Genomic DNA, 26,497 nt, shown 5'->3' with positions numbered 1-26,497 from the left:
CAGCGTGCTTTCCACCAGCCTCCGAACAGGACCCCGGCCCCTGTTACCCCAGCCTGCTCTGTCCAAGAAAAAGAGGGCTGTCACAACAGGTGTGGCTGGGATCTCAAGAAGTGCTTGATTCCTTTAACACATTTTATGTCCAAATGCGGACAGAGTAATCGTGAAAATCTCCTTATTTGTTTAGCAAAAGCTTCCTGTGCACCTGCTTTGACCATGTCACCGAGGTAGTCCCAGGATGTTAAAGGTGTATTTGTGTCATCAAGGGGCCCGCTGCCTGGGAAGGGAGGGCATGTTAGTCAGAGAGCAGGGCCACCAGGGCACCCTGGTGACCAGGCTGGTGCTGACATTTGCTGAGTTTGGCTGGAAAAATGGTGACAGTAGGTCGTGGTCTCTTCTAGGAGAGTTGGCTTCATGGGGCACAGGACATGGGAGGCAGCAGCCGGGGCTAAGACCCTGAAGGAGACTAGGGCTCGCGAGGGGGCACAGGCTGGCAGGGAAAGTGGGGAATAGACCTGATGAGGGGTCTGGGGTCTGCCTGACAGGTGTAAAGGCTGGACTGGAGACCACCGGTGCCACCCCAGCTCCATAGGGAGGGGGCTTTGTTCCTTCATCTGGGACATGAGGGCCTACCCTATGCATGGAGACCAGTGTGGGTCCCTCAGGTCCCTGGGGACACCAGCACACACACTGGGAGCAGTGACATGTGCTTGCGTGTCTCAGCAGAATTGCACCGCGATCAGGGTTTCCAGATGCTTCCTTGCCACATCTGTGCTCGTCCCACCATGCCCTGGACCCCTCCCCAAGGGTCAGGTGATGGCCACAGTAGCACCGTTGCAGATGAAGTCCACAGGAAAGGTCAGAGGCAGCGGAGTGGGAACCACACTTTACTTCAGAAGTATTAATTAGGGAAGAGTTGGGAGTAGACTGAAGGATGGGACTTCACTACTGAATACTGTCTGGAACGTTCCATCACTCTGGAGCACTCTAATGGTGAACTCAGAGGCAACAGGAAGCTGAAATGGCACAGTGGCCGTGGGCAGAAAGGCAGAACAGGTGACTGCAGGTGGGTTTACAGCCAGTCACCTACCCTCATGATTACTCACACAAGTGAAATGGAAAACGCAAAGGTCAAGACCGAGTGCATGGAGTACAGTGAGACTGCTCCTCATTTCCCTCAGGAGAGCAGAGTGTCCATTTGGGACACTTTCTGAGCAGTGAGGACAGGAGCAGGAGGGAGGAGCCCCAGCAGGCAGCCCTTGTGTTTTGGGAATGGAACAGGTGAAGGAGCCTGAAAACGAGACAAGGTTTGGTATGTCTATAATAAGCATCATAAGGATCTGTTAATTTTTTTTTTTTTAATTTTTTTTTCAACGTTTATTTATTTTTGGGACAGAGAGAGACAGAGCATGAACGGGGGAGGGGCAGAGAGAGAGGGAGACACAGAATCAGAAACAGGCTCCAGGCTCTGAGCCATCAGCCCAGAGCCTGACGCGGGGCTCGAACTCACGGGCCGCGAGATCGTGACCTGGCTGAAGTCGGACGCTTAATCGACTGCGCCACCCAGGCGCCCCAAGGATCTGTTAATTTTTAAATAGTAGAAATGTTTTATTAGTAATACTCCCTGTTTTTAAATGTTTATTTTTGAGAGAGAGAGAGAGGCAGAGCACAAGTAGGGGAGGGCAGAGAGAGAGGGAGACACAAAATCCAAAGCAGGCTCCAGGCTCTGAGCTGTCAGCACAGAGCCTGATAAGGGGCTTAACCCCATGAGCCGTGAGATCATGACCTGAGCTAAAGTGGGATGCTTAACTGACTGAGCCACCCAGGTGCCCCAGTTATTATTTTATTTTTTTAATGTTTTTTTAAATGTTTATTTTTGAGACACAGAGCACAAGCAGGGGAGGGGGCAGAGAGAGAGAGGGAGACACAGAATCTGAAACAGGCTGCAGGCTCTGAGCCCGACGCGGGGCTCGAACTCATGAACTGAACCATGAGATCATGACCTGAGCCAAAGTCAACTCAACCGACTGAGCCACCCAAGGCACCCCCATTATATTCTTGAAATCACTTGTTCCTGAAGCGGTCTATATTTTTTCTTGGTTTAACGTGGCTTAAAATCTTTACTGTCCGTCATCACATTGACAAGACCAAGCAGGCGTTCCTGTTCTGTGACCAGTCTTGGGGGTCTCCTTGTCACTGAGGTTCTTGGGGAGCGACTGCCAGAAGGGCAGATTTCAGCTGGACAGATGTGGCCCAGAGCAGACCCAGTGCGGTCATGGTATGGACCGTGTGACCAGCCTAACCACCCCGTGTTCCAGCTGGGCATGAATGGGGTGGAGGACAGTTCCCAAGACAGGCGGTCTGGCCCCCTGCCCGAGAGGCCTGGCACGGATGCCCATCTCCCTGTGGTGTGGCTCCGAACCCTGCAGATTACAAGCACCATTGTCAGTGTGGTTAGAAACAGTCATTCATGCAGAGGCTGGTTCATACTGTGTAAGGTCACGAGTCAGTGCTCTGTGACCTAGCAAAAAGAGAAGCAGACAGGGCCGTGTGGACATGGGTTTCCTCTCCATCCTGCAGCTCTGAGCTAGCGCATGCCGTTGGATAAGGTGCACAGAGATGGGCATCGAAATGATTGATGAGGCCCAGTGCTGGTAGCTTCATGCATCCAGCGCTTGAGAGTCCCTTTTCCCCAAGATCCGGACAGTGGGGTCACAGGTGTCCTCGCCTGCCCTATGTGGGAAGGGTCAAGGTTGCAGTCCACGCCTCGGAGCTCAATGGCTCCGCTGGTTGACACACTCACTCATCAGCCGTGTCGTTGGCGTTGAGTGGGCTATGGATGTGTCTTTGTCCGAGTCGTGGCAACCCAACTTGAGAAGATGCTTTTGCTGAGATCCGAGCTCGTGTCATCACTTCGCCTTCGGGGGCCACTCCCTCAGATGTCCAGACCTCCTACCGTCACTGTCCTGACGGGTTCCCCCACCCTGCACATCCCCGTCTCTGGACGTTCCTGTTGGCTTCTTGGGCGGGAGGAGCTGGGCAGGCAGATTGGAGTGTCATCAGAGATGGCGGATCGCCCTCAGGCCCGCTCTCGGGAGAACCGCCAGCAGGGACCGTGGGTACGTTTTTGGAGAAAGTCACGGAGGACCCAGCCAGGACCCGTGAAAAGAGCAGTGGGTGTTAGGCTGTATTTGGTTTTAAAGTTGCATCAAACTTCTAAAAGAACCCTTGTAAATACCTTCTTCATAAACTGTTCCATATTCCTGAGTTGAAGAGTATTTGTCTCAAAGTTCATTTACTTGCTTCAAGAGCATCGATCACATGGGGGTAGAAAGGTAGTTTGAAGGAAGTCGCCAGTGCCGTCCAAGACCACGGACAGATGGACAGACTCCCTGTCTGTGGAGTAGGTTTGGCATCTGGACTGAGTGGATGGGGCCATGTTACTGACGGTGTTGCTCTGTCCCCAGACCTAGGAGTCCCAGCTCCGTGTGCCCTCCAGATGCGGTGAGCGAATGCCCCCATCCTCACTGGCTTTAGCCACTCTGCTTCCACCGGGCACATAGTAGGCTGTTTGCCTGGCGAAGGTGACTGGCTGGGGTTGGAAATAACGGACCCTCTCGGTGCAGTGCTCGGAGCCGCTGTTGGAGCCAACGGCGCATTTAGATGCCCCAGTTTCCTTCCAGAGTCAGAGGAGCGTCCACCCCGGAGGGCGTCCTGCCCAGTCCCCCAGGTGATGCCCCCTTGTCGGCGGTGTTTCAGGTTCAGGTGGAAGGCAGCGTCATGCACAGCAGCTACCGTGTGGGGGTGGAGGTGCGAGCCCGGGCCCCCGTGAGCGTCATCTCCGAGGGCACGCACCTGTTCATCTCCAGAGCCCCCTCGTTCATCATCGTCCTCAGGGGATCCCAGTCTTATGACCCAGACAGTCCTGGGGCCGTTCTCAGGTGAGCCCGGGGGCTGTGTGACCATCTGGGCTGGGCATAACCTCCCCCCCTCCCCCCACCTATCGCCTTCTCCAAACCCAGACCCAGAAACGTTGGGAGAGGTGGCCGTAAATCCTGCCATGTCATTCTAACAACTTAAGTGCCTCCACTCTTGTTAGTTGAACTGATGTTTCACCCGGGATCGTAACGTAAGGGATTTGGGGAAGGCGTGGAACTAAACACGTGAGCAGCTTTGTAAGTTGGTGTTTTGGAAAATGGAAGTTGAAATACTGCCTCAATCTGTTCCGGCTGCTGTAACAAGCCACCCCGGCCTGCGTCGTCCACAAACCACACGCTTCCTTCTGTCCCCTCTGGGCGCTGGAAGGCCAGGACTGGGGTGCCAGCTGGCTCCGTGTCCAGGGGGGACCTGCTTCCTGGTTCAGAGCTGGTGCCCTCACTGTGTCCTCACAGGGTTGAAGGGGCCCGGGGCTCCCTGGGGACCATGTTATAGGAGCGCCAGTCTTTTCGTGGCACCCCCCCCTTCATGATCTAATCCTCTCCCGAGGCCCTGCTCACACCTCACACAAACAGTCCGTCCTTAGCAAATAAGTTATTTCGTTACTAAAGTTCTTGCTTTGGTGTTCAGGGAGCTTGATCTCGGAGTCTCGCACGTCCCTTAACGTTAGAGGCCCTGTCTCAGGCCTGGTGCCCTTGACCGTCCACACACCTTCCCTAGTGGCCTCACCCAGTTTCCTGATGTGGACACTGTCCGCACCCTGCTCCCCCTGAGCTGCACCCTCCACGGACACCGTCCATGCAGCCCCCACCCAGACCACCATTGGACTCCCGGCTGGCTGTGCCCTTGCCCGTCGGGCCCTCTGCGGCCTTCCCGTCTGCTGATGGAAGGCCCTTCCTGTTATCGAGGCCGAAGCCTTCAGCGGCCGCGGCTGCTCTTCTCCCCCTTCGTGGCCGGTCTGTCAGGAAGACTCGCTGGCCCCGTCTGCCACGAGGGCCGCGTCCGGCTTCCTCCCACGGGACGTCCTCACCGGTGCCCGGCTGCCCCCTGCCCACCGTCAGGCCCTGCTTCTCAGAGCAGCTGGACGCAGCTCGCAAAGCCCTGCCCCAAAGTCTGCAGCGCTGCCCGAGCACTCCCCGTGCCCCAGGCCTATGGCCACCTGTCCCCCGAGTCCTCTTCCTGCTCCGTGCTCCCCCCCTGCCCTCAGCGCTGGGGCGGTGGGGGTGCCTCCCACATCTTCCCTCAGCTGACTCCTGGACCGTCCCCACCCCACTTCCTTCCGTCTGCGCTCAGACACCACATTCCCGGGGGGCTTCTGAGGGCCCCATCTGAAGCAACGACGGTCCCATCCCGACTCTGTGCCTTGTCCCCATGACATCGGATATCCGCTCACCGGCTGTCACTGTCAGCAGTCTGTTCCCTCTGGGACGGTCCCTCCAGAAGGGCAGGGCTGCGGTTTGGCATATCCCCTGTGCCTGGCGCCCAGCAGGGCCTCAGTGAGTGTTCGTGAATAACCAGCGTAGACATTTGCTGCGTCCAAGTGTGGGCTTTGGCGGAGGCCAGAGGCGGCCCCTCAACTTGCCGGTGATGTGTACGCACTCTGGACAAAGCATGCAGCTGGCTGCGTACCTCCTGCACTGTGGCCTCAGGAGACAGCGGGGTCTTGGTCACGCTGTGCCCTCCCGACAGCCCCATGTGGCACCCAGAAGCAAGGGCTCAGTGTGTGTGTTTGCTGAGACGGGCTGAGTCTCCCCCTGGGAACGGGGATTGTTCCCGCCGAGCCCCGGGGAGGGTCACTCCCACAAGGGCCTGAGCTGGACAGGCTCTGGATACAGGGAGGGTTAGGACGGGTGTCCGGGTCCAGCTTACCTGCAGCCAAAAGAGGGAAGTGACCTTGAAGGGATGAGCAGGAGTGCAGATTTGGGGGTGCTACGGAGGGGTCCCTGAGGCTGCAGGGCCGGCACCTCCCTGGGGGGCGCTGCTTGTCTCCATGTGTCCCTGCCCCCCCCCCCGCCCCGGGCAGGACCTGCCCCAGGCAGGGGTTGGGGCTGTCTTCCTGACTGTCGCAAGTACAGAGGACTGAGCGTGCCTGGTGCTCATGTCCTGGCCCAGGAAGCCGGGTGGGTACCTGGCGGTACTGCTCCCACTTTGGACACCCCCACCCTCCCTGCCTCAGAGTGTAAGCGCAACCTCACAGCTCCCTGCCCAGCTGCTCCCCTGGGGCCCCGGGAAAGCCCACTGAGTGACCCCGGGGTGGTCACCTGACAGGCCAGAGTAGGTGCGTTCAGCCCCGCGGTGGCGTCCCACAGGTATCACTGGAAGTGCACCGCGGCCAGTGCCCCTGGGCACCCCTGCTTCTCCGCCTCCTCTCCACGCAGCCTGGACGCCGGGGCTCCCACCCTTTCCTTTCCTGCGGACTCTCTGAGCGACACCTATGACCAGTTTCTCGTGACACTGATGGTGTCCAGCGGCGGCCGGAACTCTTCAGAGGCACAGGTGTTCCTGTCCCCTCGCCCCAACTCGGCACTCAGGTGCGTCCTGTCCTGTGCTCCCTGCACTGCGGATCCAAGGGGTGCACCCTTCCGTGCTCTGCCCTATGGGTGTGGGAGCCACTGCATGCAGGAGCCGGGCCCACAGGAGAAAGGGGCTGACCAGGGAGGGCTGGGGGAATCCGCGGTCCTCTGGCCCCAGGGCAGAGCCTGCTGGGCTCATGCTGGCACCTGGGTGCTCCAAGCGGGAGGGCTCCTGTGTCCGGGGCCTGAGGCCAAGCCTGGAAGGGGCTAAGGCATCTCAGGGCCTCTGCCCAGGGCCTTCCAGGCGTCGCTGAGCTGGGCCAGATGGCAGCGTGGAGGCGGTGCAGGTGGAAGGAGCAGAGAAATACTATGACCACAGAGGCCAGACTAGCACCTGAGTGAGTGCCCCACTCAGCGCCGGCACCATGCAGGCTGGCGTGCCCTGCCGCTGCTTCAGACTTCCCCTGGGGAGCTAGGTCCTGAGGAGCGGGCTGGGGGCAAGCGGGACGTCCGCAAGGACTCAGGCGAGCGGGACCGCTTCCATACATGGACCCTGCAACAGGTCTAGGCAGTTGCCATCGTCATGTTGAAAACACGTGTAGTTAGAAGTGTGGGTAGCTGGTTCTGGAAGGCTTCCTGGAGGAGGAAGCAAATTGGCCGTGCCTGGCAGGACCAATGCAAAGGAGAGGACATGAGCTGTGGTACCAAGGTCAGGCAGACCACCGTGATGGAGCCCCGCCGCCCCCCAGGGGTTCAGGTTTGAAGCCATGAGAAACAAGTCTCAGCAGACAGAGTGGACACTTCTCCAAGGTCCATACAGACCCAGACTGCCTGCATCGGTTTTGAGTCGTGATGTGTGTTAAAGATGAAGGAATGGGGGTGCCCTGCTGGCTCAGTCAGTGGAGCATGTGACTCTTGATCTCTGAGTCATGAGTTCAAGCCTCACACTGGGTGTGGAGCCTACTTAAAAAAAAATCTTTTTTAAGTGAAGGAATGCCAGTACAGGGCTACAAGCCTTGGGCCATCATTTAAATAATTATACTAATAAATTAGGCCCTTTTTAAAAAAATACAATGTACCATATAATTCTGCTACTCATAAGATAAAGAATTTATTTGAAGGTACTCACCATGTTCTAAAGGTGGATGTCTATCAGTCCTGTCAGGCATTATCTGGGCCCCTGTGGACCCTGTCTCTGCGAGGTCTGGGGCCAGACGGGCCTCCCGCATCTGGCCCGTCCCTACCCAACAGGCACGCGCACGTGGTGCATGGAGAGAGATGTGACCACTTACACGCAGACACACGTACGTGCACACATAGGGACAGCCCAGCCTGAGGCCCCTCAAGGAGCCTGCATGGCCCCGTGTGCTGTGCTCCCTCCACCCGGACCTCCTGTGCTGGGGGGGCCGCGGTCTGACACGGGGGGAACACCTGCACCGCACACATGCTAGGGGAGTTTGGGGGGGGTCTCTCTACCTTGGCCTGCCGAGGCCCCCGAGTCCCACAGGACAGAAACCCGTCGAATCAGGCCCGCGGCAGCAAACCCTGACCACCCATACTGCCTAAGGAACTGCGTTCCTCAGGGCACGTGTTGGCGAGTGCTGGTCAGCAAAGGAGCCTGGGGAAGGAATTCGGGGGGCTGCGGGGCTGCAGGCCTGAGAGATTGGGTGGGGTTTCATGTGTGGGGCCCAGCAGACTGCAGGGAGCAAGGCTAAGGGCATGGATGCAGTGTCCCCTGGAGGACCCGAGGCCGTGTGAGAATGCAGAATGTCCTCGGCCACTGGGGGCGGAGCCCCAAGGTGAAGAGAACGCTCAGGGGGCATCCCTCCTGCGAAGAGAGTGGCCAGAGCGCCATCCTGGCTCTTCCCGAGCTGTGTGACCTGGAGGGATCGCACACCCTCTCAGTGAGCTCAATGTGTTTGCCTCCTGAGATCTGGCCCGCGTGGATGGAGCTGGGTGAGGGCTCGGCCACCCCAGAGGTGCTCAGTCACGTTGGCCGTGACACAGACACCCACTTAACGTGGCTGAACGAGACCACAGAAGCACCCAGTCCTTTCCCTAAAACCTCCAACCTGGTCTGCATGTCACAGATTCGTCCACATCTCCTGGGTCAACTTTAGAGACGTCTTTGTTAACTGGAACGAGGAACTTTGTCTTCAGGCTGAGTGCGAAGTCTGTGGCCAAGTGTCCAGGCTGTCCTACTCCTGGGACCTCTTCCTGGTCAACGCAACAGAAGGGACTAGTGTGGAAGGTGAGGTCGCTGCCCCTTCGTGTGTTAAGCGGGGCAGGACGCGGGGATTCACAGATCGCTAATGGCATGCAGACTCTGCCTCCTCTGGGCCGGCATCCCTGGTCCTGCCTGTCGCTGACTGTGTCCCCCAGCCCCTCTCTTTTATGCCCTTGGGGACGCCTCGCCCCCATCCCTCCCAGGTCCCACCCGTCCTTGGGGCCAGGTCTTGCCCCAGCTCTGCTCCCCGTGCCCAGAGGGGCTTCTCCAAGACCTGGCTCTCTTGGGTGGAGAAGGTGGGTCTGGGCTCTGCCAGGATGGTGGTGAGGGTATGTAGGATCCCGGGAGAACATGCCCACTCTGGGGTGGGAGGTGGCCTGCGGGTGCTGTGGCCGCTGGGTTTGAACCACGAGGGACATGGGTTCCCACCGGTGGTGTCTGTGATCAGAGAGATGGTGGTGAATGGCAAACAGAAGGGCTTTTATTTCTGAGCTGCGCACGTCTGTTCCTATGACAGAAGCTTGTGCCAAGCCCTCAGAGACCCACACTTAACTTCTTTTGGATCCGTTTGGTGGGGCCGCACGCAGCTTCCCTACACGGAGCTCGGAGCCCCGCTGCCCTCACAGCTGGAGGGACACGGAGACTCGGGCAATGTGCACTTCTTCACAGCAGAGCCGTTCCCACACCCCGAGATAGTTGAGCGTTTCTGAGGCAAAGCCCATGGGGAACGCACTAGAAGAACCTGGGGCACAGACCCCGGTAGTTAATCTTGCAGCAGAGCCAGGGATTATCCCTTGTCTTTGTTGTCACAGAATTTTGCTGTGTCACGGCAGCACTTAAAAGCTGGCCACCGTGACACATCGTCTTTTACGTCTTCAGAAATTTTTCTTTGTTTGGCGTTCGTCCTTTCTTGTAAATTATCCTAGCACTTGTTAGCACTGTGACCCGAGACGCTGACAGGTGAGCGAGGGTCGGGAGAGAGTCCACGTGGCCGCATTGTCTCGAACATGTGTGGACGACCTGTGCCAGGCGGGGCCCCGAGGGGGACACATGGACAAATTGGTGGCCTGCTTCCATGCATCTGCTTCTCAGGGGCCGGACTGCCTGCCTCCGGTGAAAACCAGGCTCTGCGAATTTTCTCATATGTGTCCTTTTCAGATTTGCATCGGGTCTGTTACAACAGCACGTGATGTAATCTGTAAACCTTGAACCACATAGCTTTTCTGCTCCAGATTTCTGACACTGTCCTGTGTTTGTTCAAGTTCCCTTTTGTAGGACGGTGGGGCTGCTGGGCTCTGCTGGGCTGGGGGCCGTTTCCAGGCCACCAGAGTCCAGTCCACCGTCCACGGAGCCGAGCTGGCCGGAGTGCCACACAACGGGAGTGCCGTTCTCACAGGAGCCGCCACAGACCCGGGGCCAGCCCGGCCTTTCAGCCGTGGGGAAACCCTCCTCAGGGCCCACGGTCAGCCGACACTGGGTTCCCACCACGGGTGACGCTGCGGCCCCGGGAGTGACTCCCCAGGACCAGGGCTCTCCAGGACCCAGCTCCCCTGGAGGAAGTTCGCCCTCCCAGGGACTGTCCCCTTCCCCCTCTGGTAAGTGCCACAGTCCCCTCATATTCAGGGCCGGGCCCAGACTCCACTGTCTCCTCCACTGTGGTGGTGACGCGGTAACACCCGCAAGGACAGGATGTGGACTCTAGAAACACACTGGGGCGGCCCACGTGCTGCATCAGGAGGGTGGGTATTAATTTCAGGAGAGTCTTATGGCTTTAAATGACACGTTACGGTTTTCTCCTCTTGTGTAGATTTTGAAGCCTATTATGGCAATATCCAAGAAGCAGAGCTGTCCAGAGGGAGACAGCCCGCTGACTGTGAGTCCGTGCTTCTCCCTCTTTCTGGGGCTCCTTGGGTCCCTGTGTCCCCTCCTCGGGTCCCTGTGTCCCCTCGGGTCTAACCTCTGAAATCGAGAATTGCCCTCCGCCCCATGGCATCACGACCACCAAGAGCTCCCAGAGACAAAGAAGGAAAAAGCCCCGATTCCTCTGCATGGCACCGTCTCCCCCAAATCCTTATTTCCATCTCACCTACTTCTCCTCGGGCTCCCTGCGCTTCCAAAAGCCCCAGGCCCATTTGGGGTACTGCCCCTGTCCCACACCTCAGTCCCCAGAGCGTCATCTGCCAAAAACACCTCCCTTTGCGCCTTCCCCACTTGTCATCTTGGAGCGCTTCCTCCTTTCCGGTCAGCCTCCGTTCCCTTCCTCCGGGACAGTCCCACCTTCTTACCTTGTATCACCCCCACTCCTGTGACAGCCCAGCAGACTCCTCACTGCCCCTGAAGCAGGTGCGCAAGGTGCTCGCGGCTGTCTCCTTGTGTGTCCTGCTCTAGTCTAGCTCTTCAGGGGAGCTTCCCTGGCAAGTGCTAACCCATGTGCCAGACGATCACAGTGCCTGACACACCAGCACACAGTGAGTGTGTTCTCAGATGGAGAGATGCACGGTCACTGGAGGATTGGTCGTCTGTGGGCAGGACGGCTGGACGGTCATTGGAGGGCATGTCTGTGGGCAGGACGGCCGGATGGTCATTGGAGGACGTGTCTGTGGGCAGGACGGCCGGACGGTCAGGGGACGACATGACTGTGGGCAGGATGGCCGGACAGTCAGTGGACGACGTGTCTGTGGGCAGGACGGCTGGACGGTCAGGGGATGACGTGACTGTGGGCAGGATGGTCGGACGGTCAGTGGACGACGTGTCTGGGCAGGACAGCCAGATGGTCAGCGGACGACGTGTCTGTGTCCCACCACCCCAGGCACCTGGACCACGCGGGAGCCCTTGCTCTTTCTCTGCCTCCGTCCCTGCCGCCTGCCCTCATTCACCATGTGACACAGCTGGAGACCTCTCAGGGCCACAGCATAGCCCCCCCTCCCCCGACCAGTCCTCAATGTCTTCCCGCCACATGCTGGGCCTCCCACCAGAGTGCCCTGGCACTTTCTGCCTCATTTCCCTGCCTTTCCCTTTGTCACCCCCTCCAGCCACATCTCCAACCTTCCAGGAGTGTTTACTTGGTCCCTGTCTGTGCCTTGCCCACACGGGCCCTCCCGGACCATGGCCCAGCAGCTCTAAGACAGCCCCTTCTCGGAGGGGCCCCTCTCGTTCCTCTGACTCCTCTCTCCCTCTCCTCCCTCCCAGGCTCTGCATTGTCTCGTTGCCTCAGGGTCTTACAGTACTGAGGGGGGCAGGGGAGCAAGGGGGCAGGGTCCTCCTGCACCCTGACCTGCCCAGGCAGCTCCAGGAGGCAGGGCCCCTGTCACTCTGGTTAGCAGCTCTGCCCCAGTCCAGCACCTGGCCTGGTGCGCAGAGGGTCTGCTGAACACGAGAGGCGGGTAGAAGGGACGGAACGTGCCATCGCAGCACGAACCCACGTCATTCAGGAGGACGCACAGCAGAACGGGTACTGATGAAGGCTGTCAGACTGTCATTATGGCCTGTCCCTTACCATGTCGGCTTGTCTTCCCAGGGCCCAACCCCAGCCTCCCAGGATCAGATCCGAGTTCCAGTGCTGACAGGGGCCGTGGTGACGGGGACAACCTGCTGGGCCCCTTGCCCCCCACAGCTGCTGCTGGGCCCCCTCTCATGGTTGACTGGCCCAAGTCCCTGGTGGGCCGCACACTCTTCCACGGCTACACCACCTCCGGTACGGCGCGTGTCTACACAAATGGGAATTGGCAGCTGGTCCAGAAGGGTTTGCTCGCCAGCCCCTTTCTTCTGCCACATTTCCTTTCCACACAGAAGTACTTGGGGTCATTGAGCCTTTTCTCCTTGTATGTGTCCCTCTGGGGACGGCAGACGGGGCCCCATTTACGGGCAGACTTGGCCTCTGTAGCCCCAGGAGCCCTGTCTGCACATGGAACAGCTTGTGCCAGGCCGAGGCCGCGACCTCCACAGGGAGGATGATCACCCCACGGAGTGGGCGTGGTGGCCCTGCTCTGTGACACACTGGCTCCACTCGGTGCTGGCTTGAGGCCTCTTGTGGGGAAGCCTGGGGCCACGTCTACCTCACTGCCGTCACACGGCTGCCTCCTCCCCTCTCCCCCCGCCCCCCGCCATGGTTCCCTGTGGAGACCACCAGCCTGTATTTTGGGTCCCTCCTGCCTTCAGAGTCAGCCCCTGCCCCCCAGGGAAGGGACCCAGTCCCCAGGGGACAGCGGTCACACCCAGGTTTCAGAAATGGTTTACAGGGTTCCTGCAAGATATAAAAATCGCTTTGAAATATCTTCTTTTTAAAATATTTATTTATTTATTTATTTATTTATTTATTTATTTATTTATTTATTTTGGAGAGACAGGACAGGGGAGGGACAGAGTGAGAGTGCAGGGGAGGGGCAGAGAGAGGAGGGCAGCAGAGACACAGGACTCCATCTCACAAACTAAGAACGAATGACCTGAGTGGAAATCGGGAGTCGGACACTTAACCGACGGAGCCTCCCAGGCTCCCCTGCTTTGAAATTTCTTCATCACCGCTCACGGACAGACTGAATGTGCAAACTAGCCGGCTTGGAGACTGGACCTAATGCTACCGGTGCAGAGTGAGCTCTCACCAGCGTCGTCTCTCCCTCGGAGCCTAGTGTGACCCTGGGCCCACCCCCAGCACCCCCACTCAGGGTCACTGCTGTCGGGCAGGGGACGCCGGAGGAGAGATTTCAGCTCCGAAAAGAGGGCGGGTGACAAGCATCTGGGGGCATTGCAGGGAGGAGCCTGCTGCACCCCTGCCTATGGAGGTGCAGGGCATCTGCCCGCTCCTCTGCCTTCAGAGCTTTCCCGTGACGGCTTCCATGTGCCCCTTCTCCGCAGGTATCACGGGACAGACTGTGACAATCAAGCCATTCACACTGAGCCCTGGGAAGACCTACATCCTGCAAGCCTCTGTGGGTATGTTACGCTGTCAGCTGGACCTGGTTGGGGGGATGATGAGGGGTTTCATTACATTCATGTTTTTTCTGGAAATTTCAGCCACTTCAGAGTCTCCCGAGCTCTTGTCCCGGGTGTCCTGACCCTCCCTCCATCCCCACAGTCACTCACTGCTCATTGTTGCCTCCTTGTGTGTTTCTGATCCTTAAGGGATCAGTTGGGTGTTTAGGTCACAGTAAAGGCTGAGGTGTTTGCCTTAAAAACACACACACACATACACACACACACACACACACACACACACTCAGAAAACTACATATGTATTTTATTTTGTCCAAGACAAGTGCATTAGCTGGTTCTTTCCCTGAAAATTGGTCGATAACTCCTCCACATATTTAAAACCCAACGAGGTAGCATTTCTGTTGTTCTGTGGACACCGTTTGTTGAATACATGACATGTTTACCCCGCATCCTGTTCCGTGTCCCTTCTGGCCTTCCCGTGACTCAATCTGACATCTGACTTTGGGGTCATTTTTGGACATTCTGCCCCATTTCTAGAGAGTTGTTGTGGGTTTTTTTTGAAATTTATTTATTTTGAGAGAGAGAGCACATGCAAATGGGGGAGGAGCAGAGGGAGAGGGGGAGAGAGGATCCCAAGCAGGCCCAGCACTGTCAGCATAGAGTCCAATGTGGGGCTCGAACTCACAAGCTGTAAATTCACGACCTGTGAGATCCCAACCTGAGCGGAGATCAAGAGTCCGACGCTCAACCGACTGAGCCTCCCAGGCGCCCCCTAGAGGTCTTTAGTTCCATAGAAGAAGCACAGAGGTTCTGACGGTTTACACGTACGGATGGGTTTGGGTCAGTACCCACACTTTTGGGCTCGTGGACACCCTGGTGCGTTTCCAGTGTTGTATTCTGCATTGGCTTCCTTTCTCCTGGGCATGTAGCACGAGGCTGACTTCCCTGTGAGACCCCTTGGTAGGGCCGGCAGGGTCCCTGGGCTTCATTCTCGTTCCCCGTCTCTGTTGACATCGTTGCAGAGGTCGTCCCACCCCTTCCATGGGCGTTCAGAGACTAAACCCCAGGTGCCTGTGTTTGGTACAAGAGAAGCATTTCCCTGTGTTTTCCCAAATACCACAGAGCCAACCATTGGCTAGCCCTCCCTCCCTTTGCTGCTGACATTTGTCCAAATGATGAGCCTTAGGGCCATTTTCACAGGTGGGTCACACTCCTTCTGGGGGGAAGAGACTTGGCCTCTGTGCAAGAGGCCCAGCTCGTCCCGGCTCACCTCGCTGTGCCGCCCCGGCAGCCACGCTGGCCCCTGGGCTCCCGCCCACACCAGGCCGGGCCGTGGCCCCCAGCTGACTTCCACGGTCCACGTGACCCTGGAGCAGGATGGTAAACGAGGTTATCTCCAGTGTGGCACCTGCTGTTAGGATGATGGTTTACACATCTCATTCTTAGATGTTGTACCTCAAGAAAAAGACATCAGAAGTGGAAAAACAAAACAAAATCGCGTCATGGGAACAAACATGGAATGATTAATGATTAATCATCAGTCATGGTAGCAAATGGGAAATAAAATGTTTGATGCTTGGGGAACCATGGTTGTGCATATCGGACTATGTGTGTTTCCCTGGGGAGTTTGAACTCTGTATTTAGATATGAATGCAGTTGACAGAAGCCATAAAAAATGGCATTGGTGCTAAATTCAAGTGAGCCACACATAACTGTTTGTGGATGAGACTTTGAGAGGACCCAGGTTGGGGGGGGTGGCGAGTCTGTGGTGAGGGGGAGCCCTGTGTCATTTAGTGTCTGTGCTCAAGACTTTGATTTCCATCTGCATGATCTGCATGTGCCTCCCGACCCCCGGGCCTGGGTGTGGCTGCCTGCACATTGAGTGCCTGTGGACGTGTCACATGACAGGTGCCGCGTGCAGGGTACCCCCCTCCCGCACATGTCGCAATCCCCCACCACCGGGTCCCCCCACTCGGGCTCTGACCCAATCCGAATCTCTAGCAAGTTCCCGGGCGACGCCGATGCCACTGTCTGGGGATCGCACGGTGGCAGTCACACAGTGTCCCACTGGGACTGTGCGTTCGTGCAACTGTAGTTCTCTGTCACGCTCTCTTCCACAGCCTCCAAGCATGGCTTCCTGGGGCGAGCTCAGCTTTACGTGACACTCAGGCCAGCTCCGTGGGCCGTGACCTGTCAAGTGCAGCCACATCGTGGCCTCGAGGCACACACCGTCTTCAGCATCTTCTGCATGTCAGGGAGACCGGTACGCGCGGCTGCCCCGAGTGCATCCCAGAGGCAGAGGTGGCTCTCCGGGGAGATGCTGCGGGACGTTAACCCTGGGGTCTGGGGGCGGGAGTGCTGTGGCTGTGCCCTCCACCCGCTCAGGGAGACACCACCTGTTCCTTCCCCCACCCTGCCCCTTCCCTCAGAACCCACCGCCTGTGTCCCTGGAGGGTCGGATCCTGGCCTCCCTCGGGGCCCAGGCAAATGTCCTGGGTTGTTTTTTTTAGTTAAGTTTTTATATCAGTTCCAGTATGGTCAACATGCAAAGTTAGTTTCAGGTGTACCATATATTGATTCAACATTTTTTTTTAAGTTTATTTATTTTGGGAGAGAGAGAGAATAAGCGGAGGAGGGGCAGAGAGAGAGGGAGAGAGAATCCCAAGCAGGCTCTGTACTGTCAGCACAGAGCCCGATGCGGGGCTCCAACCCATGAACTGTGAGATTACGACCTGAGCCGAAATCAAGAGTTAGACGCTTAACCGACTGAACCACCCAGGTGCCCCTGATTCAACATCTCTCTACAACACTCAGTGCTCATCACAAATGCATCCTTAACCCTCGTCCTTCCCCCACTCTCCTCTGGTGACCATGAGTGTATTCTCTGTAGTTAAGAGTCTGTTTCTTGCTTTGCCTCTCTCTCTCTCTCTCTCTCTCTCTCTCTCTGTTTGTCCAAATGCCCTGTTCTGACACCAAGAACAAGTTGCCCGAGCCCCCCCCCATCTCCTGTCTGCTGTGTCCCCTTCAGCCCGAGGAGGCCCAGACCACATGTGCCCCTGTGACTTTTGGGAGACCCCAGGACAGGAGAGCACATGACCCTGAGTGACAGGCACAGCCAGTGTGTGGGGTCCTCTCAGCTCTGGGAGAGGGACCCTGCAGGTGGGCGGTCACCCCATGCACGTGTGTGCATTCGGGGGGACACGAAGTTAGTATCTGCCCCCAGCCTGTGTATAAACAGTGCCCTCGGGTGGAGTGAAGGAGGCAGGGGTGTGTACTTCCTGGGGACGTGATCCAGTTTGTTCACCTATACACTGTTTTTTGTTCTCCGTGGAACGGATCCTAGGACTTCCATTACAAATTCAGTTACTGGATAGGAAACGGGTCCAGACACACTTTGTACCGCGGGACAGACACCCAGTACTACTTTGCACTGCCCGCGGGCGAGCCCTTGGATGACTATAAAGGTAAGTCAGTCAGGCCGTGGGTGTGGGTTGCTGGTTGTGTTTGCTTACGGTCCTAAACCTTCCCCCTGGTTTCCCCAAACTACAAAATGTTAAAACTATGCATCTAGAAAATAAGTTCTCGGGGCACCTGGGTGGCTCAGTCGGTTGAGCGCCCAACTTCGGCTCAGGTCATGATGTCAAGTTTCATGGGTTTGAGCCCTGTGTCGGGCTCTGTGCTGACAGCTTGGAGCCTGGAGCCTGCTTCGGATTCTGTGTCTCCCTCTCTCTCTGCTCCTCCCCTGCTCGTGCTCTGTCTCTGTCTCTGTCTCAAAAATATATAAATGTTAAAAAAAAATTTTTTTAATTTAGAAAATAAGTTCTTATTTATTCATCTGGAAAAGTGTCATGCTTTTTAGATGAGGTAGATTACCTACTTTCTAGTGTAGAGACATTAGCGATATTATAAATAAATTTCTTTTAAAATTACAGCTGAGATACAGTGTAAATGCTGAAGTGCCAGGGAACATCTTGTGAGTATGGATTAAATGTTTGAGACCAAGCCGCCCCTTGTTTACTGACAAAACATGTGGTCTCTGGTGAATCCTGCGTTGGTTGTAGACAGAACCCAATCGGGGGGCTCCCGCCGCGAAGAAAACACAGGAGTAAGGGAATGTAGAGTTGAGTATGTGTTGTTCCCAGAGCAAAAAGAGCTCCACGGTGCTGGCAGCTTCCCCGACCCCTGTGCCGGCGGGCTGCCCCATTCTCAGCTGGCCGCAGTGGCCTCCCTCCGCTGCGCGTATTAGATACCCCACCACTGAGGAAAGCGGCCCCATCTGCGGGACTGTGCCTGTTACATCAATCTCGGGGGCTGACAGGGTGTTTTTTAGCCTTCTGGATGATTCTGACGTGCAGGCAAGTTTGAGAGTCACCCATCTAGAAGTTTCTTTGGCCTGGCCACCTGAGAGTATTTCAGCCTGACGTCTGCAACTGGTTCATCCACCTGGTTTGCTTAAACCTCCTCTCTCCCCGAACCCCAGCCAGAAAGGTTTCTAGTTCAGGAAAGCCTCCCTGACCCCCAGTTAGACACATGTGCGCCTTCTCCTGGCTGTAGGTGGGTGACACTGAGCAAAGGCCTTCTGAGCTGGACACCGATCCGCTCAGATGGGCACATCTGCCGTGTGTCCTGATGAGCACGGTGATGGCTGCAGGTGGTTTCAGGGCCTGCCTCACTTCTTCCAGAATGAAACCACACGCACCTTCTGTCTCCTGGAAAGTTTCCTCCAAATGGATGCTCGCCCCGCAGGCTCCCCTGCTTCCTGGTGTTGGGCACAAAGCCCTATGCTTTGATTCAGACTGGGCAGTGCCTCTCTCCAGACTCCTGCCCACAGGGCCATGTGGGACCCCGTCCGCAGGGGTGTGCAGACCATAGGGCTGTGCACATGCCCACCTAGGACGTCAGGGCAGGGCCTCAGCTCTGTGTTGGATGGATTTTTGTTTTGCTTTTTTAATGTTTATTTATTTTTGAAAGAGAGAGCATGAGCAGGGGAGGGGCAGAGAGAGACGGACACACAGGATCCAAAGCAGGGGGAGGGGCAGAGAGAGACGGACACACAGGATCCAAAGCAGGCTCCAGGCTCTGAGCTGTCAGCACAGAGCCTGACACAGGACTCAAACCCACGAACTGCGAGATCATGACCTGAGCCGAAGTCCGACGCTCAACTGACTGAGCCCCCCAGGTGCCCCCATGTGGGATGAATTTGTAGACCCATATTTCAGGCCACAGTCACTGAGCAATGTCAGGGTGAGTGACGCCACCCAGGCCATTCCAAAGACCCCACAGGAGTTACAGTTGTCGACACAGGGATGATCTGTTCCTTCGAGGACCTGACTTGAAGATTCCTACGAGGGGGAATGCAGGCAGACTGAATACAGTGCAGCAGACCCTTAATCCCAGCCCAGCCCATCTCTGGACTGAAGGTTCCATAGCCGCAGGGGTCAGGGTGGGGTCCACCTGAACTCTGCCGGCTCCCGCTGCCTTGCCTGCGTCCCCTGCTTCAGCAGGAGGGCCACGTCACCTGCAGTGGGGTCCCTGCAGTTCTTGTTAAACTGGCTCTCTCGCAGCTGACATGGGGCCTCCCCGTATCCACGGGCTCAGAGTCCTAGGACAGGGGGGAGCCCAGAATTCGCTTGTAGGGGTAATGGGGTGGCCAGGGTCCAGGGACCACAACCCTCAAAATTAAGTCCCAAATCCTGGGCCCTGTGTTTTGGGTTGAGATGCTTTTATGAAAGCTCATGGCATGCCTCTGTTCTGCTCTTTTGTGTGACTCCTGTGGCCGGCCCCGTGGCTTTCATGGTGAGTGTCATCCACACCCCAGACCCTAGGCCTGCACCACAGGACGGAGTTTCTGACGCCCCAGAAAAGGCATTTCTGACCACACTCCCATGACTTCACGCAGACTTCCTTTGCCTTTCTCCAGACTTGCCGTGTCTCTGTATGTGATTTAGGAGCGGCTTAAAATGTTACCCCAACGCCTAATCCTCCATCGCGGACTGTGGCTTTCGTCCTCTGGGCTTCCCACAGCTCCATCTTCCCCCTGGCCCAGTGCTCCCAGGCGGGACCGGTCCCGTTTGCTGGTGGCCTTGAGCTGCCGGCTCCCAGGGCCTGCAGGTCAGACGAGTGAGTGCCGAGGAAGTGGGAGTGAGCAAACCACCTCCTGGCTCCTGTGGCCTGTGGCTGTTGCTTCTGCTGCCTCTCGTGACTGCACCCGTGTCCCCAGCTCTCTGGTGCTCAGTATCCCATACTGCTGTGGGGCATTTTACATTGGAACGCCAGACCTCGCCCCTAGGATGGGGCAGCCACACTCAGCGCTACGCCTCACTCTGTTGTGATGCACGGTGTCGTTACTGTTCTGGTGATGGCTGGCAGTAGACAGTCTGGGTCCTGAGGTGTTGGTATCCTCTGTTATGTTCCCTTCCAGTCATGCTGTCCACCGAGATCACAGATGGCTCGGGCTCCCGGGTACAGCCGTGTGCCGTGGCGGTGACTGTGCTGCCCCGTCTCCACGGGGGTCTCTGCCTGGACGAGGACATGTGAGTAAGCGGCACAGAGACCCCGGAGCGTGCCTGCGTTTCCTCGGGGCCGCGTCTCCCCCGGTCGGCCATGGGTGGAGTAAACGATGGCTCCTGGGGTCCCATCTTGTCAGGATGAGCAAAAGAAATCATCGTACTGAGACATCATCTGTGTGCCACTCGTTCACCCATATACAGAACACAGTCCCGGGGCGCTTGGGGGGCTCAGTGAGTTTAGCATCGGACTCTTGATTCCAGCTCAGGTCATGATCTCACGATTCGTGACATCAAGCCCAGCGTCGGGCTCTGCACTGACAGCACGGAGCCTGCTTAGGATTCCCGTTCTCTCTCTCTCTCTCTCTCTCTCTCTGCCCCTCCCCCCTTAAACTATATAAACAAACCTTTAAAAAAAAACATAACAGTGTTTAATTTTGATGAAGTTCAACATCCTAATTTTTCTCTTTTATCGCTTATGCCTTTGGTATATCTGTAGGATTTACTCCAGTGTTTTTCTTCCAGGAGATTTCTAGTTTTCTCTCTTACCCTGAGCTCTCTGATCCTCTTTGAGCTAACTTGTGTATGTGGTGTGAGGTAAGGCTCCAGGTTCACTTTTGCACACAGGGATGTCTAGTCCTTCTAGTGCTGTGTGTTGAAAAGGTCAGTCTTATTAAATTGTCTTAGTCCTTTTGTCAAAAATCAATTGACTGTAAATGCTATGGAGTCTCAGTTAATGCTCTGTTCATCTCTATGTCTGATTTCATGGCACTGCCACACTGTCTTAACCACTGTAGCTTTGCAGTGAATTTTGAAATCAGGAAGCATGAATCCACTAACTTTGTTCTTTTTCCACATTTTTTTTGGTTATCCTGGATCTCCTGGTTATTGTTAATCTCTGCAAAAAGCCACCTGGAATTTTTATAGGGATTGCATTGAGTCATTTTGAATTATCATCGTTTTGAGAATATGAAGTCTTCTGATGTATGAGCAGAGTTTTCCCTTTACTTAGATTTTCATTTCTTTCAGCAACATTGTATAGTTTCCAGTGTATAGGTATTGAATATTTTTGTCAAATTTAGTTACAAGAATTGCATTCTTTTTCATGCTATTGTAAATCAAGTTGTTTTCTTGTTCTCTTATTTTGGATTTTAATTGCTGGTGTATAGAGATACAATTGTGTCCCACAGCCTTGCTAAACTCGCATGTCTGTTCTAACAGTGTTTGAACGCATTCTTTGGGTTTTTCCACATAGAAGAGCATGCTATCTGCAAATAGAGTTTTCCTCCTTTCCAATCTGGATAATTTCTTACTTCTGGCTTAACTGCATTGGCTAGACTCTTCCAGTTCAGTGATGAGTAGAAGTGGCAAGTGTGGAAATCCCGGTCTTGCTTCCGATCGTGGCAGGGAAACATTCCCGAACATTTGGCGTGACCTTAGCTGTGGGTTCCCTGGAGTTGTGTTTTTTTTCAGGTCCAAGAAGTTCCTTTGTATTCCTAGCTTTGGGGTATTTTTTTTTCACGACAGGGTGTTGGATTTTGTCTGTGTTTTGCTAGATCCATCGAGAGGATTAATTGGGTTTTGTCCATCCATCTGTTACCATGGTATATTACCTTGACTGATTTCCATACTCAAGTTACTCTTGCGCTCCGGGCACAGACCCCTCTTAGCCATGGTGTGAAGTCCAGCATAAGGACATACCATCCGGTCGGAGTGTGCACGGCACTGTGATTGTGGGTGTTGTCTTCCAGCTCCACCGTGAGGATGTGTGCAGACCTTCAGCCTGCTGTAGCCACACTGCCATCTGCGTCCAGCCCCGCACCGTACCCCCTCATTTGCCACGATGCGTCTCTGTCATTCTGTTTGCTGGAGATCAAGGGTTTTGTGCAATTCTGATGTGCTGCCTCACTGGGTCTCTTTAGTTTCGCTTGCACAGACCATCTCTCCTCTGAGCCATTCTCTGTCTGCCCCGACCTCCTCACCCGCCCAAGAAGATTTCTATCACAAGTACCCCTGTCTCAGTAGGCAGGCCGAAGAGGTTCCCAGCATGTCGGAGCAATCCTGATAACTCCCCAATTTCCTTCAGATATAATTCCAGCCTGAAGCACCTGTCCACCCTCCAGCTGATGGGCAGTTACGCAGAAATCAGGAACTACATCACCATGATCGCCAGGATCCTGAGTCGCTGGGCTGCAGAGGACAGAAGTCCCCCGTGCGGCCAGTGGTCACGAATACAGGATGCGCTGATTTCTTCCGCATGCAGACTGCCTTCCGCAGATCAGGTACCATCAGGGGCAGGGCACACTCGGTACCTGAGCATGGGCATCGGGTAGCAGGGCCTGACTCACCAGCAAGCGGCCTTACTAAAGCAGTCAAGAAAGAGGACCAGGAGGGTGTGGCTTGGGCGCGAGGCTGTGGCCTCTGTCACGTGTGCTCATTCTTCCACAAACAAATGCTGTCGGTTCACAAGAGAGGCCGTGCAAGGTGGTTACCACTGTAGGTCACTGTGATGTGACCCAGCTGACTCTGTCTTGTCAGTGACATGCCGGAGTTACGTGTATGATTATGTGCAGCTTCTAAGGAAATGGGCGTGTGTTCAAATGTCACTGCCCTTGGTCACTGCCCGTCTGCACCTGCTGTCCCTGATTGCCACTAGAGAACGCTGCATCTTAGAACATGTGTCATTGTAGTGTTGATCCTTCCTGAACGGGTGCTGTTCCTTCCTCCAGGACTCTCTCCCCCTTGTCCCAAGTTTCCCTGAGCTCTGCCCTCCCTCTCCTTCCCCTCCGGTCACACTCCAGGTGGGCTGGGGGAGGCGGACACCCTGCTCCCCCTGGGAAACTCAGGTCAAGGGGACCCTGGGTCCCTCCACGGTCCCTCGCCTCAGAGCCCCGGAATCCGCTCCAGCTGCAGGAAGGAGCACACGGTGAACCGTTTGACTTTAAATTGCATAAGTAACCTTCCCTTTTGCCTCCTTGTGCTTGCTTGTTTCTCCGGGTCAGGAGGAAATGCTTGATTCTGTTCTCCTGTTCAGGGACCTCCTGCGCTTCCCTCACAAGGTGAGTGCTGTTTCTTGCCAAGTGTATTTTCCTGCTTTTGTGCCTAACTGGGAGGATCTCCGTCCGTTCTCGAAGAACATACGGTATAGGGTTTGACCCTTGAATTCGAAACGGGACTTCTCTCGCAAATTCACCTGAACAGCACGGCGCATCCCAGAGCACGGGGCAGGAAGGTCTCCCTAATACAGAAGTTTGAAGACCCAAAGTAGAGACGCATTACAATGGTGTCGTCCGTACTACACATACTTCTGGTTAAGGGGGTCGCTCTCTGCTAGTAATCTGGGTGCTGGGTTCTCCAGTCCACGCCTTCTTTCTCCTCACATCTCTGGCCCCACTGCCCCCATTCCCCGATGTTCTCACTGCCTGCTCACTGGGAGGGGAGAGGAGACCCCATTGAGGTCGTCTTCACCAGCCCTCAGAGCGAGCTGCAGTCAGGCCGGTCTTCCAGGGCCCCCCCTTGCCCTGGCAGGGATGCCCCACAGCCAGGAGGGCTCACCCCCTACTTGTGCTCAGTCCCATCCGGGCCGCCTCATCGCTCCCTTGCAGCAGTGTGACTGCTGCCCCCTGGCGTCGTGCGGGCCCCTGTGTGGTTGCAGGTGGTGACCCCTCTTCAGAGCAGAACCTGCAGAAGGCGGGCTCGGCCCACCCGGCCTGCCGTGACTCACACACAGGTAAGCTGTCGGGATCTGGCTGCCTGCCCCACCTCACCACAGAGCCTGCTCCTGACCCAGTACCTGCAGACTCCCGTGCTGCCTGGTCTGCCCTGCAAGGGACCCCTCTGGGCATAGCCTCTTTGCCTGTGACCACTGTGGGTGCCTCCCTTCTCTGTTGCCTGGTGGGTGCACATGGATCTCATCATGGCCTTTTCGATTAAAGGCAAGTGATGTTGCTGAACTGATGGTCTCCACCCCTGTCCTGCCCAGGAACTCCTCTATGTAACCCCTGACTCTGCTCCCTGCCCCTCCATCTGTGCTCGCTGCATCTCCAACTGCTCCTTGCCCCTCCAGCTGTGCTCCCTGCACCTCCAGCTGTGCTCCCTGCCCCTCCAACTATGCTCCCTGCATCTCCAGCTGTGCTCCCGCCCCTCCAGCTGTGCTCCCTGCCCCTCCAACTGCTCCCTGCCCCACCAGCTGTGCTCCCTGTGCCTCCAGGTGTGCTCCTGCCCTTGCAACTGCTTCCTGCCCCTCCAACTGTGCTCCTGCCCCTCCAGCTGTACTCCTGCCCCTTCAGCTTTGCTCCCTGCCTCTCCCACTGTGCTCCCTGCCTCTCCCACTTTGTTCCTGCCCTCCAACTGCTCCCTGCCCCTCCAACTGCTCCCTGCCCCTCCAGCTATGCTCCCTGCTCCTCCAGCTGTGCTCCTGCCCCTCTATCTGTGCTCCCAGCTGTGCTCCCTGCCCCTCCAACTGCTCCCTGCCCCTCCAGCTATGCTCCCTGCTCCTCCAGCTGTGCTCCTGCCCCTCTATCTGTGCTCCCAGCTGTGCTCCCTGCCTCTCCCGCTGTTCTCCTGCCCCTCTGACTGCTCCCTGCCCCTCCGACTGCTCCCTGCTCCTCCGACTGTTCTCCCTGCCCCTCCAGCTGTGCTCCCTGCACCTCCAGCCATGCTCCCTGCGCCTCCAGTTGTGCTCCTGCCCTTCCAACTGTTCTCCTTGCTTCTCCTGTTGTGTTCTCTGCCCTCCAGGTGTGCTCCCTGCCCCTCTGGGTGTGCTCCTGCCCCTCCAGCTGTGCTCCCTGTGCCTCCAGTTGTGCTCCTGCCTCTCCAAGTGTGCTCCCTGCCCCTCTAGCTGTGCTCCTGCCCCTCCATCTGTGCTCCCTACATCTGCCGATGTGCTCCCTATCTCCCCTACTGTGCTCCCTGCTTCTCCAACTGTGCCCACTACCTCCAGAACATTCCCTCATGAACACAAGCTCCTTTCACTCCTCTGCACCCATGTAACCAGGGCTGTGACACCAGCCCAGCCCATGACACAGGTGTGGCAGGAACGAGGTACTGAGTGAGGACATGGATGACTGTTACCTTGTTCCCTCCCTCCTGCCCGATCCACATCTGCATCACCTTGAATTGCTCCCCGTCAGTGACCTGGGGAGGAAGGCTGGCCCCCAGCAGGGACACATCCCCACAGCTGCCCGGAGCAGACCTCAGAGAAGACACTTTAGTCAGTGACTCTCACTTCACTGCCTTTAAGGCATTGATGGCTTCCCAGCACCTTAAGGACAGAGTCCGTTCTCCTGCATCTCACACCTGGGCTTCACTTGCTCTGCGTCCTCTGCACTTCCTCTCGCACCTTCCATGGCCACCCACCATGTTCCTGTCACCGAATATTCCTTGCACCCCTGAACCTATATGTTCTCCCTCAGCCTGGAATGTTCCTGCCCCTCTTCCCAGGGAAGATACCGTTTTCTCCTCCAAAGCTAGGTTCAGGTGATGCGTTCTCAGTGGGCTCTCAGGGCCCCGCAGGCAGAGCTCACTCGTTCTGGGCAAGTCTGTAAGTGACCGCGTTAGGGTGCTTTAGCACCTCTGACTGGTGATCACTTTCTGCACGCCTGTCTTTGACCTCCAGGCGACTTAGCCTGCTAGGATCGCACACCGGGTTGGGACAAGTAGTGGACCATCCCTGGCATGTCAGCAGCCTGTCCCCGTCATGCGCGCATGCACAGGTGTCAGCGGGTGGGCTTCCCAGGTTGACGCGGGCACCCTGGGTCCTGTCAGCCCGTGCCCCCGAGGCTTCCCAGGCTGGAGAGAGGCAGAGAGAAGGGGCACCACTCATCAAGGATGTTGCCCATAAGTGCCATCCTGCACCCCATCACATCCCCCTGAGAGGACCCGTCACAGGGCTGCTCCTGGGCTCTGGGCACCTGGGAATGGAATTACTCCCCTGGGCCAGGGGGATGACTTGGTGGAAGCCGAAGATATCTGCATAGGTCCCACTCCCCTGTCTGCGCACCCTGGGGTCTGCCACGGTCCTGGCCTCAGTGTGGGCAGACCTTAGCAGGGTTGTCATTTGCAGAAACCATTTCCAATAGTTTTGATTAAAAAGTAGCCAGTGTTGGGGCATCTGGGGGCTCAGTCGGTTAAGCGTCTGACTCTTGCTTGCATCTCCGGTCATGATCTCATAGTTCGTGAGTTCGAGCCCCGCGTCGGGCCCTGTGGTAACAGTGCAGAGCCAGCTTGGGATACTCTCTCTCTCTGCCCCTCCCCTGCTCATTCTCTCCCTCCCTCTCTGTCTGTCCCTCCCCTGCTCTTTCTCTCTCTCCCTCTCTCTCTCAAAATAAACTAAAAAAATGGCCAGTGTGAAAAGTGGGCATAATGTGTTCCTTAAAGGCATTTGTTTT

At 56.4% G+C, this 26,497-nt stretch overlaps 1 protein-coding gene across 1 annotated transcript in view; it reads left to right on the top strand.

Annotated features, from left to right (window-relative positions):
• PKD1L1 (polycystin 1 like 1, transient receptor potential channel interacting) overlaps nucleotides 1–26,497 on the top strand; it is a 115,331-nt gene that overhangs the window by 41,197 nt on the left and 47,637 nt on the right. The window contains 12 exon segments of the mRNA XM_043588424.1: nucleotides 3,757–3,938; nucleotides 6,243–6,464; nucleotides 8,537–8,697; nucleotides 9,936–10,268; nucleotides 10,481–10,546; nucleotides 12,191–12,367; nucleotides 13,525–13,602; nucleotides 15,723–15,865; nucleotides 16,946–17,066; nucleotides 20,024–20,135; nucleotides 22,195–22,390; nucleotides 23,111–23,167. Coding sequence (XP_043444359.1) covers nucleotides 3,757–3,938; nucleotides 6,243–6,464; nucleotides 8,537–8,697; nucleotides 9,936–10,268; nucleotides 10,481–10,546; nucleotides 12,191–12,367; nucleotides 13,525–13,602; nucleotides 15,723–15,865; nucleotides 16,946–17,066; nucleotides 20,024–20,135; nucleotides 22,195–22,390; nucleotides 23,111–23,167 — 1,848 coding nt within the window.

This window comes from Prionailurus bengalensis, chromosome A2, assembly GCF_016509475.1.
Source record: "Prionailurus bengalensis isolate Pbe53 chromosome A2, Fcat_Pben_1.1_paternal_pri, whole genome shotgun sequence".
Lineage (NCBI taxonomy): Eukaryota > Metazoa > Chordata > Mammalia > Carnivora > Felidae > Prionailurus > Prionailurus bengalensis.
Note: the sequence above shows the minus strand (reverse complement) of the source record. Positions and strands in the feature narration are given on the sequence as shown.